We start from the raw sequence: 14,956 nt of genomic DNA on the forward strand, positions 1-14,956 counted from the left end.
TAAATTTCTAGGAAATCAGAGCTGTAGCTTCTTGGCTGTAGCATTCACACATCAGATGTGTATTCAGGCAGAGCTGGGTGCAGGCACAATCCTCTGGGGTGATCTGCACCTCACCGCTGAGCAGGCGGAGGCCCTGGTTACCACGTCTGCTCAGAAGCCAGCTTTTGAGCCCAGACCTCTCCACCCCACACAGCCTTTTGTTCCCACAGTTGGAAATTGCATAAGACTCAGCACCTCTTGCAAGTACTGCAGTACTACTTATATTGGCCTTTTTATAGTAATAAGAAATGGCCACTTAATTCTACTTGATTGATATCAACATAAGAAGGGTACCAATGAGCCTCTTCTGTATCTTCCCAAGTCCAGTTCCGTAGAAGGGATGCAGTGCTGACTCTAAAATCCCATTGTCATTATTGGCATAGAAGAGTGACACCCAATAGAAATATAATGTGAGCCACATAAGTGATTTTTTTTTTAATATATTGATTTTTTACAGAGAAGAAAGGAGAGGGATAGAGAGTTAGAAACATCGATGAGAGAGATCGATCAGCTGCCTCCTGCACACCCCCTACTGGGGATGTGCCCGCAACCAAGGTACATGCCCTTGACTGGAATCGAACCTGGGACCCTTCAGTCCGCAGGCCGACGCTCTATCTACTGAGCCAAACCAGTTCGGCTAATTTTCAACTTACTAGTAGCCACATCTAAAAAAGAAAAAATATCATTTATTCCAATATGATATATATATGTAATTATTTCAATATGTAATTATCAAAAGCAATTGGATGTTTAAATTTTTTTTTTTGGTACAGTCTTTGAAATGTGGTATTTTACACTTACAGTGCATCTCAGTTCATACTAGCCACATTTCAAATGCCCAGTATCCACGTGGGGTAGTGGCTACCATATCGGACAGTGTGGGCACAGAAATCTGATGGTGGCAAAGCTGGATGTTTCTGAGAAAAGTCAACTGGCCAGTCATGAGATGGCATCACCTTGGTAAATTGGATGCATCCAAGATTTTTTTTTATTATTGATTTCAGAAAAGAAGGGAGGGAGAGAGAAACATCAATGATGAGAGAGAATCACTGATTAGCTGCCTTCTGCACACCCCCTACTGAGGATCGAGCCCACAACCCGGGCATGTGCCCTTGACCAGAATCGAGCCCAGGACCCTTCTGTTCGCAGTCCAATGCTCTATCCGTTGGGCCAAACAGGCTAGGGCTGCATCCAAGATCTTTTAAGCTTCATATTCCTGGTGTGTCAGCACATGGAGAGTGAAACTATCTCATAGCAAACTCACATGGACAAAGCGCACAGTAACTGATGTGTTTAAAAAGTGTTAATATTTAAATTTACAATGGGATATGTAACTGTCAATCATTCTCTCCCTTTAGGCAGATCTTCGTGGGAAGCCAGATTGTGATCAGCCAGTTACTTGGTGAGCATGGATTCTGAGCAAGGGAAGCAAGTTGCCTCATGCATCCGTCTCCCTGTGGGGCCATCCCTGCTGATGCCGTGTTTACGGAACAGGGTTCCCTCTTCCTGTGGACGATGCTAGAGGTTCTCTGCCATTCGCTGCTTCACATCAGCTTCTGATTGGCACTTGCAGTAGATATGTCAGTACCTTCAGCCTTGTCTCCTTTGAACTGGCCTGGGCTCCATCTGCCTGTGTCTGGTCAATTGCTTTTGCTCTGATCCACTGTTTCTTACTGATGTTCAAAGGATTGTCTTATTTCCACTCTCAGGGGGAGACTTCTCAGTATTGCTCTCATTTCCTGCCTAACACATAATAAACTTTTTTTGTTACATTACGTATATGTGGGAATCACTGTCTATACTGCTTTTTAACATATGACCTATGTTCCTTGAGCATTAATTTTCTAGAAAAATTTGAGAAAACAGTGCAATAATTTAGAAGATCACATTTGAAATAATTAGCTATATTATGGGATGGAATGCAAAATGTTAAAGATAAAACAGGAGACTTCAAAGAATTGTTGAGCATAATGTAGCCGCCCATTGGGGTTCCAGGCCCAATTCTCCATTTGTGGGGGCATCTGCTATGCTTCGGGGTAAAGGCCCTTGGAGAGAGAATTTTGGTGAGCCTCAGCTGAATGAGCAAAGATCTGGTTCCTGTCAGTATTTATACTCTGTAAATGTGATGGTTCATAACGATTCTCTGTATAAAATAACTATTTTATGTCCTTTGCAAACCTGGGAAATATATTTGTACCTAACATACAGGTTTAGAGGTGCTAATAGTTCTTTGAAGATTCCTGTAACAGTCTCTTTTTCCAAAATGCTTTCTTGTCTCAAACCTTCCACTTTTCTTAAAACTTTAAAACTTTCACATCAGAAATTTACAATGTTTTCATGTGCACTTTTTTAAATGTATGAATATTTTGTTTAAATCCCCTCCTAATCAGTACCTCTTTGCTTGGGAAAATATATAATGACTGATAGTTACTGTGCATTTAGTAATATTTTTAAATAAATGTGCATATTAAACGCCATTGGATCAGCAGACATTGGAAGCAAAAGTTTGTACAGATATGTGCAAGATGGAGTCTGAGCCACTCCTTGCTTGCTGTGGATCTGCAGACAGCCTGTCTTCTGGAAGGCCCCAGAGGTCCCCAGTGGAATGACAGGGGTGAGCTGACTGGAGTGTCTAGGGCAGGGGGCGGGAGAGAAGTTCTTCTCCATCTTGTCTGGTGCTCAGCATAGGGCTCGCGTAAATTGGGCCATCAGTAAGTGGTTGTTGGATAAATAACTTGGTGGTTTAATTATGTTAACTTTTTAGCTATCAAGAGAAATTATACTGAAAACTAGTCTGTTTATGCTGAAGTTATGTGGTAAGCAATACCCAAGTTCCTGTTGTGTGCAGAGCACTGCGCTGGATGAAATAAAGGTATTAAAAGTTCCAGAACATGGTCTCTGTTATCAAAGTGTTTTGGGTGACAAACTGGTGTGTGAAGTGTTTGTTATTCAATATGGCAGGTTTCCACATTGTACAAATGAATGCAAGGTGTCAGAGTGTTTAGAATGAATGGTTTAGTTCATTAATTTTCTTCCCTATTGTCTGCTTTGTTTCCAATGCTTTCTAATCATTTTCCATCTCATTTATTGAATTCTTCAGCTCCAGAATTTGGTTATTGTCTCAATCACTTTGGTAAAGTACTTCTGTTCACTAATTTTATTCCTGAGTTCCTTAAACTGCCTTTCTGAGGTTTCTTGGATCTTCTTGGTTTTTGTCATGACTGCGATTTTGAATCCTCTGGCATTTAGATCACAGTCTCCCATGACTTTTGAGTTTGATTGCTGAAGAATTGTCATTTTCTTTATGTTACTGTGTTACCTGGTTGTTCATGTGATTAATGTGTGGTGCATCTGAAGTAGTGAGCACCTTATTTCAGGATGATACTTAAGAGGTCTTTCTTTCGTTTCAGGAGATGGCTGTTTGTAGGGCAACTTTGTCTCTTACCTGTGCTTACACCCCTGCAGTGGTGGTGGTGGTGATGGGGTGTCCCTGCTGTGTCTGGGTCACCTGTGGAGGGACATGGCTTGGGGGGGGGGGGCAGGTTTGAGAACCGTGGCACTGTTCTCTGGTTCCCTATGGTCAGAAGCCATGGATGCATCTCTGCTGCTGCTACTGGGCTCCACCACAATCAAGGGAGGGAGCCAGGTTTTCGGGCACCAATGCTGCTTCTGCCTCTTATCCTCCCTGGGGGCTGAACCCCATCTCCTCCACCTCTACATTAGCTGGAGCTACTGGCTTAGCCCCAGTGGCAGGGAACCGAGTCTACAGGCACTGTCCCTGCCCTTCTCCCCATCCTGCCTCCCCTGTAAACTGATGTGTGGGTCTCATGGGTGTGCTAGTGTGTGGAGCAGAGAAACCTTTGTTGGGTTACAGATGTCCAAGCAGGTGTAGATTTCAGAGGAACTACAAAGGGGAGGTCTCCACTGTGGTGCTGGCTGTATTTTTTTTAATCCTCACCCAAGGATATGTTCCCATTAATTTTTAGAGTGTAAGAGAGAGGGAAAGACAGAAACATCCATGAGAGAAACACATCGATTGATTGCCTCCTGCAAGCAACCCAACCAGGGCCTGAGCCAGGGAGGAGCCTGCAACCGAGGTATGTGCCTCTGACTGGAATCAAACCCGGGACCCTTCAGTCCGCAGGCTGTCACTCGAGCCACTAAGCCAAACCGGCTAGGGCACTATGATTTTTTAAAAATCTTTACCTGAGGATGAGGATATGTTTTTATTGATTTTTTTTTTTTTAAAAAGAGAAACACCAGTGTGAGAAACATCAATCAGTTGCCTCCAGCCCCAACTGGAGATTGAACCTTCAATCTAGGTATGTGCATTGACTGGGAATTGAACCCACAACATTCCTACCAACCTAGCCACCTGGCCACGGCTGAGATTCTTGAGCATAAATTTTACGTTTATTTAAAATATATTTTTATTGATTTCAGAGAGGAAGGGAGTGCGAGAGAAATATTTATGATGAGAATTATTGATTGGCTGCCTCCTGCTGGAGATTGAGCCCACAACCCAGGCATCTGCCCTGACCTGGGTTCAAACTCTGACCTCCTGGTTCATAGGTCAGTGCTCAACCACTGAGCGACACTGGTCGGGCTAAGTGTTTGTTACTGAGCCATATCCTATAAAGAATCAGGAGGCTGCATGATATCCCAAGTTCTTTATTTTAGCTGAAATTTATATATCTGACTTTCCGAAGGAAGTGCCCTTAAAGGAATGTTTAAAGTTCTTAGTCAAACATTTGAATTTTCACCTAAGAATCATCACAAGATAGGGGGTTAGTTTTCCATTGTGGGGAACAGAGACACATTCAGATTTCTTCAGGCTTCCCGGGGCTTTGTCCTAAGGATCCATGTTCGTGGGAATGGAGACAAACCTGAGGGCTGCTGGGAGCCAGCCCTACGGTCTGGCCATTCTAAGGTGCAGCTGCTCATTCCTCCCACTCATCTGGCTTTTCTTGTCTCTTCACCTTGCATTTCTGCTTAAAAAGGCAGCATAAAGTAGTTTTGAAAAGTTTTTATAGCTAGACAGACCTGGGTTTGGGTTTTTGTCATTTATTAGCTGGAGCTCCTTAGGCAAGTTACCTAATCTTTTAAGTGGCTTCCTAACCTGTAGAATTTGTTTCTTAAGAGTAATGTATTGATACATAGTTAAGTGCCAAACGAATGGCCTAATTCATTTACTCGTAATATTTTGTAAAAATGGCTCAGGGACATAGCTGTCCTACATGACATCCTAATTTGAGCTCCAGGTACCAACAGCCCTTTGTCCAAGTTTCCTGTTCAAATGCCTAAGGAGACTCTGATTAGACCAGCTTATCAAAGCTGTGTTCTTGGTCACCGACCAGTCTGAAGGTTAACAGGTATTCCTTTCCAGAAGGGAAGGGAAGGCAGAGGTTCGGATGCTGGGCAGTTTGCCTTCGAGTGGGTTAAGGAGTATTCAGATAACCTGACCCCCAAGATCAGTCTCATGTGTTCCCCTACCCATGTTGCTAACACCAACATTTCAGATGACTTCCCAACCAGAGTAGTTCTCACCCTTTAATAAAAAGCAAACCTGGCCATTAGACAACAATAACAGCAGACTTTTCATAGCTCCAGTAAAAATCCTGTTAGGAAGAGTTTGGCCTTGCTCCCCAAATTAAGGCTTCTCCCATTAGGAAGAGAGCAGTTATGAGGGACTGTCCTGTGGTAGCTGCTTGGTATGGAATGGGAGGCACCATTTGGTTTCCTTGTTTTTTACCTTCCTGAGAATGTCTACATGACACTCATGTTCTCCTCCAACCTTCTGTGACTTCAGAAGGGGCCGGAGCACCTGCCAGAGGAGAAGTCTGAGAAGTTCCCACTGTGGGAACATTCAGGCATCTAGCACACAGGAAGTGGGTTAAGGACGACGGTCTCACAGGGAAATACACCATTTCTGGATCCTTTGGTGATGCTATTTTTATTATCGGTTCTCAAGTGACTGCACTGGTACCAATAAAGAACTAGCCTGCTTACAAGATTGACAAGGAAGAACTAAAAAGAATTTTAAGAAAGAGGTTTAGTGGAGTAGCTCAGAATGTTGAATCTCTAAGACGAGAAGGGGAAAGGACACATGAATGGCTGAAAGCCCATGAGAAATAATTGTGACAACAGTCATTAAACCAAGCATCTCGCTCTGCCTGGCCATGCCAGAGCTGACTTTATTGGGTTAAAGCCTGAAGTTTAAACTTCCATCAGCCAGATTCTAACCCAGAGATTATCTATTTTTAGGTAAGTTACCAGGAGAATGGTTTTTCCAAAGTACTTGTTCTTGGTATTTGTTACCTTTTGATGTTTCATTTATCACTTACTCACAGGAATTCACAAGAGGACAGGCTTTCTCTACAGAAGAGCCTGTGACCTGGGAGACAACTAGAACTTAAGACCAAGTCCTCCACCCTAAGCCTGTGCAGGTGCCAGAATTCAGTCTACTGGAAACCAGTGACCTCGTATAAAATGATGTAAGTTACAACTTATTTAGCATTCTACTAGAGTGTGTTCAAAATCATTATTTCATTTAATCTCAATTTTTTGAACTGAGCATTATTCCCATTTTAAAAACAGAGGTGTGACTTGGCTGGGATCACATACCACAGATCATGTATAATCCAAGTCCAGTCTTCTCTGACTCAGACTGTGTGTGTGTGTGTGTGTAGTGAGCCCTGGACTAGTCAGAATTATAATAGACAAAACATTATTATATCAGTTACTTAACTTTAAAGCCTCAGCTATAAGATGCAGAATTAAACTATTTTTAAGATCATTCACTTCTGTATTGTGTTGGAAGAGAGAACCAGAAACTGAAGGCGGTGAGCGCAGGCAAAAAAGATTACAGCAACCCCCAAGTTGATGGGTGGAATGCTGAGGAAAGTCACCCCAGTGACTGCCCTGTTTTAATGCTGAAATCCCTTTGGGAGAAAAGTGAATGAGGGACAACATAATTTATTCTAAGAACTACATTACCACTTGAAAAACGTAGAAAGCAAATGACTCATAAGCTCCATGTGTAATATAAAAGAATCTTACCTATCATAAAAAAGAAAAAAATATATATATATAGTCCATGGAAAAAGTTTTCTTTATTTCAAAACAGTAACTTCCTTCTATTGGAGCACTGGCAAAAATTCAATACTGATACAAATGTAAATTTCTTAGGTCAAAATATGTGTGTCAGGTGAACTTTATGAATTTCGTTTAAGGGCAGAATTTTTAAAGCATATGAAACAATTAGAAACAATGTACATCAACAGCAGTTCAAATTTAAGCTGAATAACCAAACCATGTAAATTATCTCAACTAATATTTGCTAACATCTAAAACATTGCACATATTTTCAATAACTTAAAAGTTAGGGTCTTATCTGCTCTTTTCATCTCCCACCCCATAGAGGAAATACAATTTTAAGTACTATTTACTCATGGTAGGAGATTCTGGCATTAACTATAGCTGAGTTTAACAGAAATAATCATGAAGATTTATCAAGTATTTAAAAATGATCACTTGTAGCAATTCATTAGAAACACTAGGTAAGAAAGACAGTTCTCCACTTTCTAATAATAGCTAAGGTTTATGACACATAATGTAATTCAACAGAACAGCATTCTGACTGATGATGAACACCTTATAAGACATGTTTTTGCCTATTCAGTGTTCCATTTTAAAGCTACTTATTTTACCAATGTTAAAAGTTTTAAATTCCATTATGCCAACAATTTCCAGAAGTACTAACTTAGTAACAAGTCATTTTTATGATGCCATTTATTAAACTGAAATAAAAAGATGGAATATTCTGGGATTTATTTGAAAAGAGATTTAATTTAATTCAATGCTTTGATTCCTCCCTATTTGCAAACTACCTTTTCTTCCTCAGAATGGATGGCAGTGAGCATTATCTAGAGTTCCTACTCGAACCCCATCTCCAAGAAAATGTGAGAGGAAATCTAAGATAAAAGTTCTGTTTGAGGTAAGAAGATTCCAATCTCGTTCTAACAATATTTCATTCCAACAAACTGTCACGCCAGCTCTTCCGTCAATGAAAACAAATAGCAGCACCCTCATTATATAATTGTACATAGACTGCCTATATCCACATATATGCACATGGAACATTTGTACAGATAAATTAGTGTTAAGAGTTGAAAACGTCCATCTACAAATGTCCTTTCTTCATTCTGAAATCCATATGATGTTTTCAAAACTGGAAACCTAAACATCCTGACTATACACTAAAAACATATTACATCAGAATATAAGTATGTTCTGGAAAACTTCAGAACTGGCCTGACAGAGTGCCTTTGCTAGTGCTTAATCCTCTAGGTAGAGTTAAAAGGAGACTACTGAATGTTAAATTCAGGTATTTACTAAGCAGTGTTGATTTCTATTAGCCAAATGGTCCTAACAAACCAACAGCTGAACAGGTTTCTCAGGAATTTGAAACATTTTCAATTAAAGCCTTCATTTTTCCTGTAGACTTCAACATGTGTGGCCCAAACTGGAAAACAAACAAAAAGTATAAATAAATATATTGGTTCATATAACAATAATGATATACCCCTTCCCAAACATAAATCAAAGGGCTGGTATGTTCTAAATAAAAAAAAAACACCAAGCAGTCAGATAATATTAAAACTTTTATGAATTGACTGGTCGTTAAAAACATATCAACAGAATGAAAGGCAAAGAGCTGACCAAATTGCTTCCTAGAAAAGTACAATCATCTTAGCAAGCTCTAGCTCAGTCCAATTCTACTTCTGAGTAAAAGAATTAAGTACCACAATGTTTTCTTTTCAATGTCTATGAAGACTTTCAAAGATGCTAGAATTTCTAAGATACCTGTCTCTCTGGACCAGATAAGCAGGTGTCCCCCGGACAGTAACTTGAATAAAAGGAATGTACAGAGTAAGAATTGAGCAGATTTTATGGGAGCTTTTCTCCACCTATGACACATCCTGCAAGGCCCAGGTCAACTCGGCCTCTTCAGCAGACTTTCACAGGGCACCCGCCCTAAGAGAAAATGATCTTTCTTTACTTTGAATTTCTATATATCACAACACATACAGTGGGGTCTTGACTTACAAGTTTAATTCGTTCCGAGACCGAGCTTGTTAAGGAGCTCGTTAACTCAAATTACTCTATCAACTCAATGCAAAAAATCGGCTGAGAGACAGCTGGTATCTCAAAAAACTCATTAGTCAGGACGCTCGTAAGTCAAGGCCCCACTGTAGTCCAAAGATATCAATTTTAATAAATTTGACTTCATTATGCTTAAGTAGAAATAAACGCAGCATGAGAAATTTACCACTGGAGATGTTAAGCAGTGAAACCAGGGGGTAACTTTTATTCCTCCTCTATGCTCTTCTGACTAAGTCCATCTGAATCTTGCAGAGGATACGGCTCACTAGCTTGTAAAATGTAGGTGCTCAGCAATGGCTCGAACGACTACCTACGTTGTACCAGGAAAGAAGCCTGACCTGATACTCACCAACACTGTTTCTGAAGTGACCTCTGACGCAGACTTTGGAACTCCTTTTTCAGCCTCATCTTGGCTATCACTTCGGTACCGGTAAGCAAATTTCTTTTTCAGAGCCTCTGCTATAAGGGCAGCAGGGTCAGTAGCATCCACAGGTTTGGGCTTTGTATCTTGTTCTGACCTTGGAGAAGTGAGCAGAAACCAAGGGGACATGGCAGTATGCTGACAGCACTTCTCTAGCACCACAGACACTCAGTGAAGACACTGCTAGCAGTGAGGTGTAACCTGAGATTTCAGGCCCAATTAATAGCCACTCAATTCATCTCAAGAGCACTGATTATGTTCTTTAGGGCAAGGAATGGTTCCATCCTATTCCAGAAGCCTAGTGACTACCATAGTGGGTACACAACATGGCTTTACTGAGTGAATGGCTGACAATGAAGACTTTACTAAATGAAAGGGTTTAAATGCAATGGGGGGAAAAATGAAAAAGTAACCTGGAAATGTTCATTTTGCTAATTTCTTAGTTAACTGTGCATAGGAGCCACAAGGGCCCATCTTTTGTAAATTAAAAATTTGAACTATTCATAGTAGTCATAAAGCAAAATTCTCAAGAAGCCCAGTACCTGAACAAGACATTAAAGTGGAGGAAGCAAGAAAGAAGGAAAATGTGTCCTCACCTTTTTACTGACCGAAGTTTCACACTGTTCATATCTTTAAGGATCTCTAGCATGTTTGGCACAGCAGGTTTCTGTGGGCTGTGCTTATCCAACGTCTTTCCAGCACCGGCTTTTTTCTCTCTCCGCTCTCTGATCAGATCGACAGCAGATGTGTTCTGCTGGGGCACTGGCGGAGGGAGGGGTGGCGGAGGGGGAGGTGGTGGGACAGAAGGTGGTGCTGTGGTAACAGATGTGCTAGAATCTAAATCACCCACAAAAATAAGGAAATATTAATTTTAATCCTAATGGTAACAGGCAAATAAAATTTTTAAATCATGTTAAGGACTTTTATATGCCTGAAAACAATATCCTTAAAAAGAATCTTAGTTATGGGAGTAAAAAGGAAATTTCAGTTACTTGGTTAAAATCTAAATCAGTCACTGTATCATTTAATCCCAAACTCTCCAGATGGAAAAGTTCCATTTAACTTAACAGGAGTGTTTTTGTGATATCAAATGGTCAAGCCTGACTGGCACAGTTTGTAACTCCTTTGAGATGAAATATAGTCTGTGCAGCATAAATAATTATCTTCATTATATTCAGTTAGATAATTTAGGACTATAACAACTTTTAAAAAACTATTGGATAAATTTGTGGTTCATTTTAAATATACTATTCACATATACAGTATTCTAAGCATTATACACCTCCATTGACTAGAATGTGTTTGAAAGGATTTAGATTAACTGGAAGAAAAAGAAAGTGTTACACTTAATTACCAAAACCAAAAGTTAACTAAGGTAAGAGTTAAAGTGGTTATATAACAATGACCTAAAAACTCATCTTTCTGCACAATTAGAGGTTAGAGAGTTTTCTTTTGGGTGAACTACATTGATTAGGGGATGTGAAAAAGTTTCACTCAAGGATTTTTATTATAAACAGACCACCAAACATAAATCCCCAAATTATTTCACTACTTATGGCACTTTACCTAGTCTGCCAGGAGAGGGAGGTAAAGCAAAAGAGAACTGCAATTTAAAGCTGGAAGGAAGGGGCAGGATGTTTGGTTTTCCATTTAACACGATTACTCCTCTGAGTGCATTTGCCCTCTGTCCACCTTGGCCTTACAAGGTTGGATTACATTAAACTCCAGGAGCACAAGCCAAGTGGCTCAGAGGTAGAGTAACTGTACTGTCTTTATCCTTTAGACAGAGTTGCTTAATCCTAAATCTAGCCAGGACTCGGGACAACACTGGGGAAAACAACCACTACTTGCCAACAGGTTAATGGACTAGGATTTCAAGTTTATGGTTTCTTATTCAAAGTGATAATACCACACAAATAAAAGCAACAGTATTAGACTAGGAGTCAGAGGACCTGAATTCAGTTTCTACTCTGGGCAAGAGAGAATGACTATTAAGTAGCTACTATGTGCTAAAGGCATTTTATAATCATTTCCATGTTTTCTCCCAGGATAACTCTAACATAGCTACTGTTGGTCCCATTGTAGAGCAGGAAAGGGAAGTAGAAAGGCAAAGTACTTGCCTCTGGACTTCTAGGTAAGTAAATAGCACTCAACCCTGTCGGGGCTGAGATGGCCTCATGTCTGAGAGGATTAGTGCCATTAAGTTCCCCATAGCATTCACCTAGGTAGTAATTCAAGTGCAGGAATTTCAGTGTTTTCCAAATATACCCACTTATCCTCTTTGATAGCATCAAGATTGTTCAAAACAAACAAAACCACTTAAGCCTGATTGGGGCCTGGACTATGCAAAGGAATAACTCCCATTTATAGCTGTTACTTGCCAATAAATTCTAAAATTACAGTGACATGCTTCTGATTCCCAGTTTGCTGGTTAAGACAAAAGTAGGACTTACAGACCTGCAGTGAGATTTTGCTGTTCTTGCAGGGTCACAATTTTGGCAATCTGCGCTCGGAGAGCAGCAAGTTCATTTTCAAGAGCACAGATCTTCTGCAGCGCTTCCTCATTCGCCAGGGGCGTCTTCAGTGGAGGTTCTTCTGGAGACAGGTTTGGTAAGGAAAGCTGCCTGCTTGGGGGCTTCTCAAAGAAAGGAAGGTCATCCTGAAGGGGCTGCCTTGACCTGACCTCTGTCCTGCAAGGAGGAGAAAAGGGTGGCTGTCACAGGCTTTGTAAGAAAATAAAGAAATTGCCAATTAATCACAAAATATCCATATAGGAGGAGATTTATGTAAGGTCAGCCTGAAAAGTGGTTCTCAGGTGTTTCTTGTTGCCATTTATTCTTCTGAATCTCTAGATAAGCGGTTCTCAACCTGTGGGTCGAGACGCCTTTGGCGGTTGAATGACCCTTTCACAGGGGTCGCCTAAGACCATCCTGCATATCAGATATTTACATTACGATTCATAACAGTAGCAACATTACAGTTATGAAGTAGCAACGAAAATAATTTTATGGTTGGGTCACAGCATGAGGAACTGTATTTAAAGGGCCAGAAGGTTGAGAACCACTGCGCTAGATAATATGCACAAGCATCACATATTCCAACAATGCTTTCGCTAATTCATGTTTGGTTTTATTTAAACTAGGAAACATTTTAATACTCTTAAAAATGATAAATTTAATTACTAGTTGTATTTGACAACAAAATCAAATCAGTAATACATTAGCCCTTCCCCAGGATCTTGGCTTCTGCAATTCAATGTCAGTATTTCTGTGTATGATAGAATACACCAAGTTACTAGACATATTGTAACAATATGGGCAAAATGCAGCAAAAGAAACTGAAAAGAAAAAAAGTCAATATAATTGAACCTATTCAGTAACTACATGGTAACTAAGTAATCACTTGGGTATAAAAAATTTAATGTGCACTGCTCTGCAGCTCCAAATGGAAGTCTTTTAGGGCTGAGAATAAAATTCAGATTTCTTTTGAACTGTCAATTTCTTCCCATTTTATACAATTAGGTCTTCCTGGCCTCTAAGCCTTTTGCATTTTTTAAAATCCTCGCCCAAGTTTATGCATATTGATTTTAGAGAGGGGAAAATAAAATAAAGCTTTATTAATTTTATTTAGAATATGAGTGAATAGGGAAATATGTTTGGCTTGCAACGCTGATTACCACTTTCTTATACCTACAAGGGGAGGAATGGGTGATGAAACTTCTAAAAAGTACATGAGATTAAACAAAGGTAAAAACATCATAAGGAATAGTATCAATGCTCTGATTAAATATATGTTCTTTGAAAGATTATATAAATAAGTTAGCGGTTACATGCATTTGCTCTCATCAACCTACAATAAAGAAATAAGATTAAATTTTGAAAAAAAAATCACTGTGGCTCTTTGTTGATGCAATAGGCTAATTTAATTCTGATTTCTACCTATTTTTCATAGGGTAGGTCAAGAAATTCTGTTGAACAGCTCTATACAACAAATAGATTAAATTATAAGTAGACAGAAATTAATCCATCTATTGAAGTTTTGGGAAATATTTACAGAATAATAATCAGTATGTCAAATATTTAATATGCTTCCTCAACTATATTCTTAATAACTTTTTGTTTTTAATAAACAACACAATAATTTCTTAAAAACAACTTCTTGAAAAAAACTAAGGAAACTGCAGATAGTGGAAGTAACGGAACTCTAGTCTTGGGTAGAATACAGAAATATCAAATGTAGAATTAAAATATTCTTGTTCAAAACAGTGTCGAGAAAGACGGAAGACTAGTGGTAACTGAGACTGAATTCAGAGGAAGGAACCAGTCAGAAGCAGTGTTTTCAGGACAGAGGATGGACACGCCACCATGGGCACCAGAGGTGAGGGCTCCTGGAGGATGACAGCTGGATGGAAGTGGAACAGAGAGAGGAGAAACACAGAACCTGTGCAGAAAGACTCGTCTCTGCCCCCTGTCTTTCATAGTCACATACCTAAGATAACATATTCACCTGTGAGGGTGATGGTTTGTTTTAAACAAAATAAAATTTTGGATACTAGAATCTTTCGTGCTACTAAACAAAAGTTTTAATCTTGTTTACTCAAGAACTAGTGGTTACTTTAGTAGAGAACATTTCCCCACCTAAAATTCTAGACACAGAGGGGCCAAAAGTATTAAATGCTTAGAAGTGTATATTTTTAACTGTTATTATTCAAGTAAGGTAATCTTCAAATCCCATGAATATTTACTCTAAAATACTAAAAACTGGGACAAGGTAACAAGACAGTATGAATTAAGATCAATTATAAGGCATGTTTGACCATCTTATTCTCTTCAATACTGAGTATTGAACAACAACTGCAATGTTAAAAAAACATCAATCCCCAGAGGGAAAATAGGGGAGGGTGGGGGTAAGGGGAAGAGATCAACTAAAGGACTTGTATGCACGCATATAAGCCAAACCAATGGACATGGACAACAGGGGGATGAGAGCATGAGTGGGAGGATGAGAGCATGAGTGGGGGGATGAGAACACATTTGTAATACCTTAACCAATAAAGAAATTAAAGATTAAAAAAAAAAGAACCTTCTACATCTCCCCTCTTACAGGTGGATTTTATCCTTTTGCTTTTCAATCTACTGGGAATTAAGGACAAAGCACTCATCAATCTGGAATATCAATATGCCCAAGTAAGAAAAAGCCGTTAGCAAAATGATTTGAGCAACAGTGTCAGATCACCTATACTTTATATCTATGCTATTTTTCTAACTTTGATTATGTAGATTCTGCATTTGTCTATGTGAGCTACTGTTGATGGTTATAGTTCAAACAAAG

General features: G+C 39.5%; 2 protein-coding genes across 5 annotated transcripts in view; one reads left to right on the forward strand and one right to left on the reverse strand.

The window, feature by feature from the left end:
* PDE7A (phosphodiesterase 7A) overlaps positions 1 to 14,452 on the forward strand; it is a 108,743-nt gene extending 94,291 nt beyond the window's left edge. For both annotated transcript variants that reach the window (XR_011468276.1, XR_011468277.1), the window contains 6 exons: positions 1,398 to 1,441; positions 6,390 to 6,533; positions 7,943 to 8,035; positions 9,457 to 9,634; positions 12,111 to 12,235; positions 13,891 to 14,452. The gene's annotated coding sequence lies outside the window, so the exon portion shown is untranslated. The remainder of the gene's footprint in view (positions 1 to 1,397; positions 1,442 to 6,389; positions 6,534 to 7,942; positions 8,036 to 9,456; positions 9,635 to 12,110; positions 12,236 to 13,890) is intronic.
* MTFR1 (mitochondrial fission regulator 1) overlaps positions 7,133 to 14,956 on the reverse strand; it is a 56,166-nt gene continuing 48,342 nt past the window's right edge. For all 3 annotated transcript variants that reach the window (XM_070392762.1, XM_070392764.1, XM_070392763.1), the window contains 4 exons: positions 12,083 to 12,315; positions 10,222 to 10,462; positions 9,554 to 9,722; positions 7,133 to 8,563 (listed from right to left, as the gene is read on the reverse strand). In XM_070392762.1, coding sequence (XP_070248863.1) covers positions 8,495 to 8,563; positions 9,554 to 9,722; positions 10,222 to 10,462; positions 12,083 to 12,315 — 712 coding nt within the window. In that variant the 3' untranslated portion in view covers positions 7,133 to 8,494. The remainder of the gene's footprint in view (positions 8,564 to 9,553; positions 9,723 to 10,221; positions 10,463 to 12,082; positions 12,316 to 14,956) is intronic.

The sequence above is a fragment of the Myotis yumanensis genome, unplaced genomic scaffold (genome assembly GCF_028538775.1).
Source record: "Myotis yumanensis isolate MYYU_CA2020_CCGP unplaced genomic scaffold, mMyoYum1.0.hap1 SCAF_15, whole genome shotgun sequence".
Classification (NCBI taxonomy): domain Eukaryota; kingdom Metazoa; phylum Chordata; class Mammalia; order Chiroptera; family Vespertilionidae; genus Myotis; species Myotis yumanensis.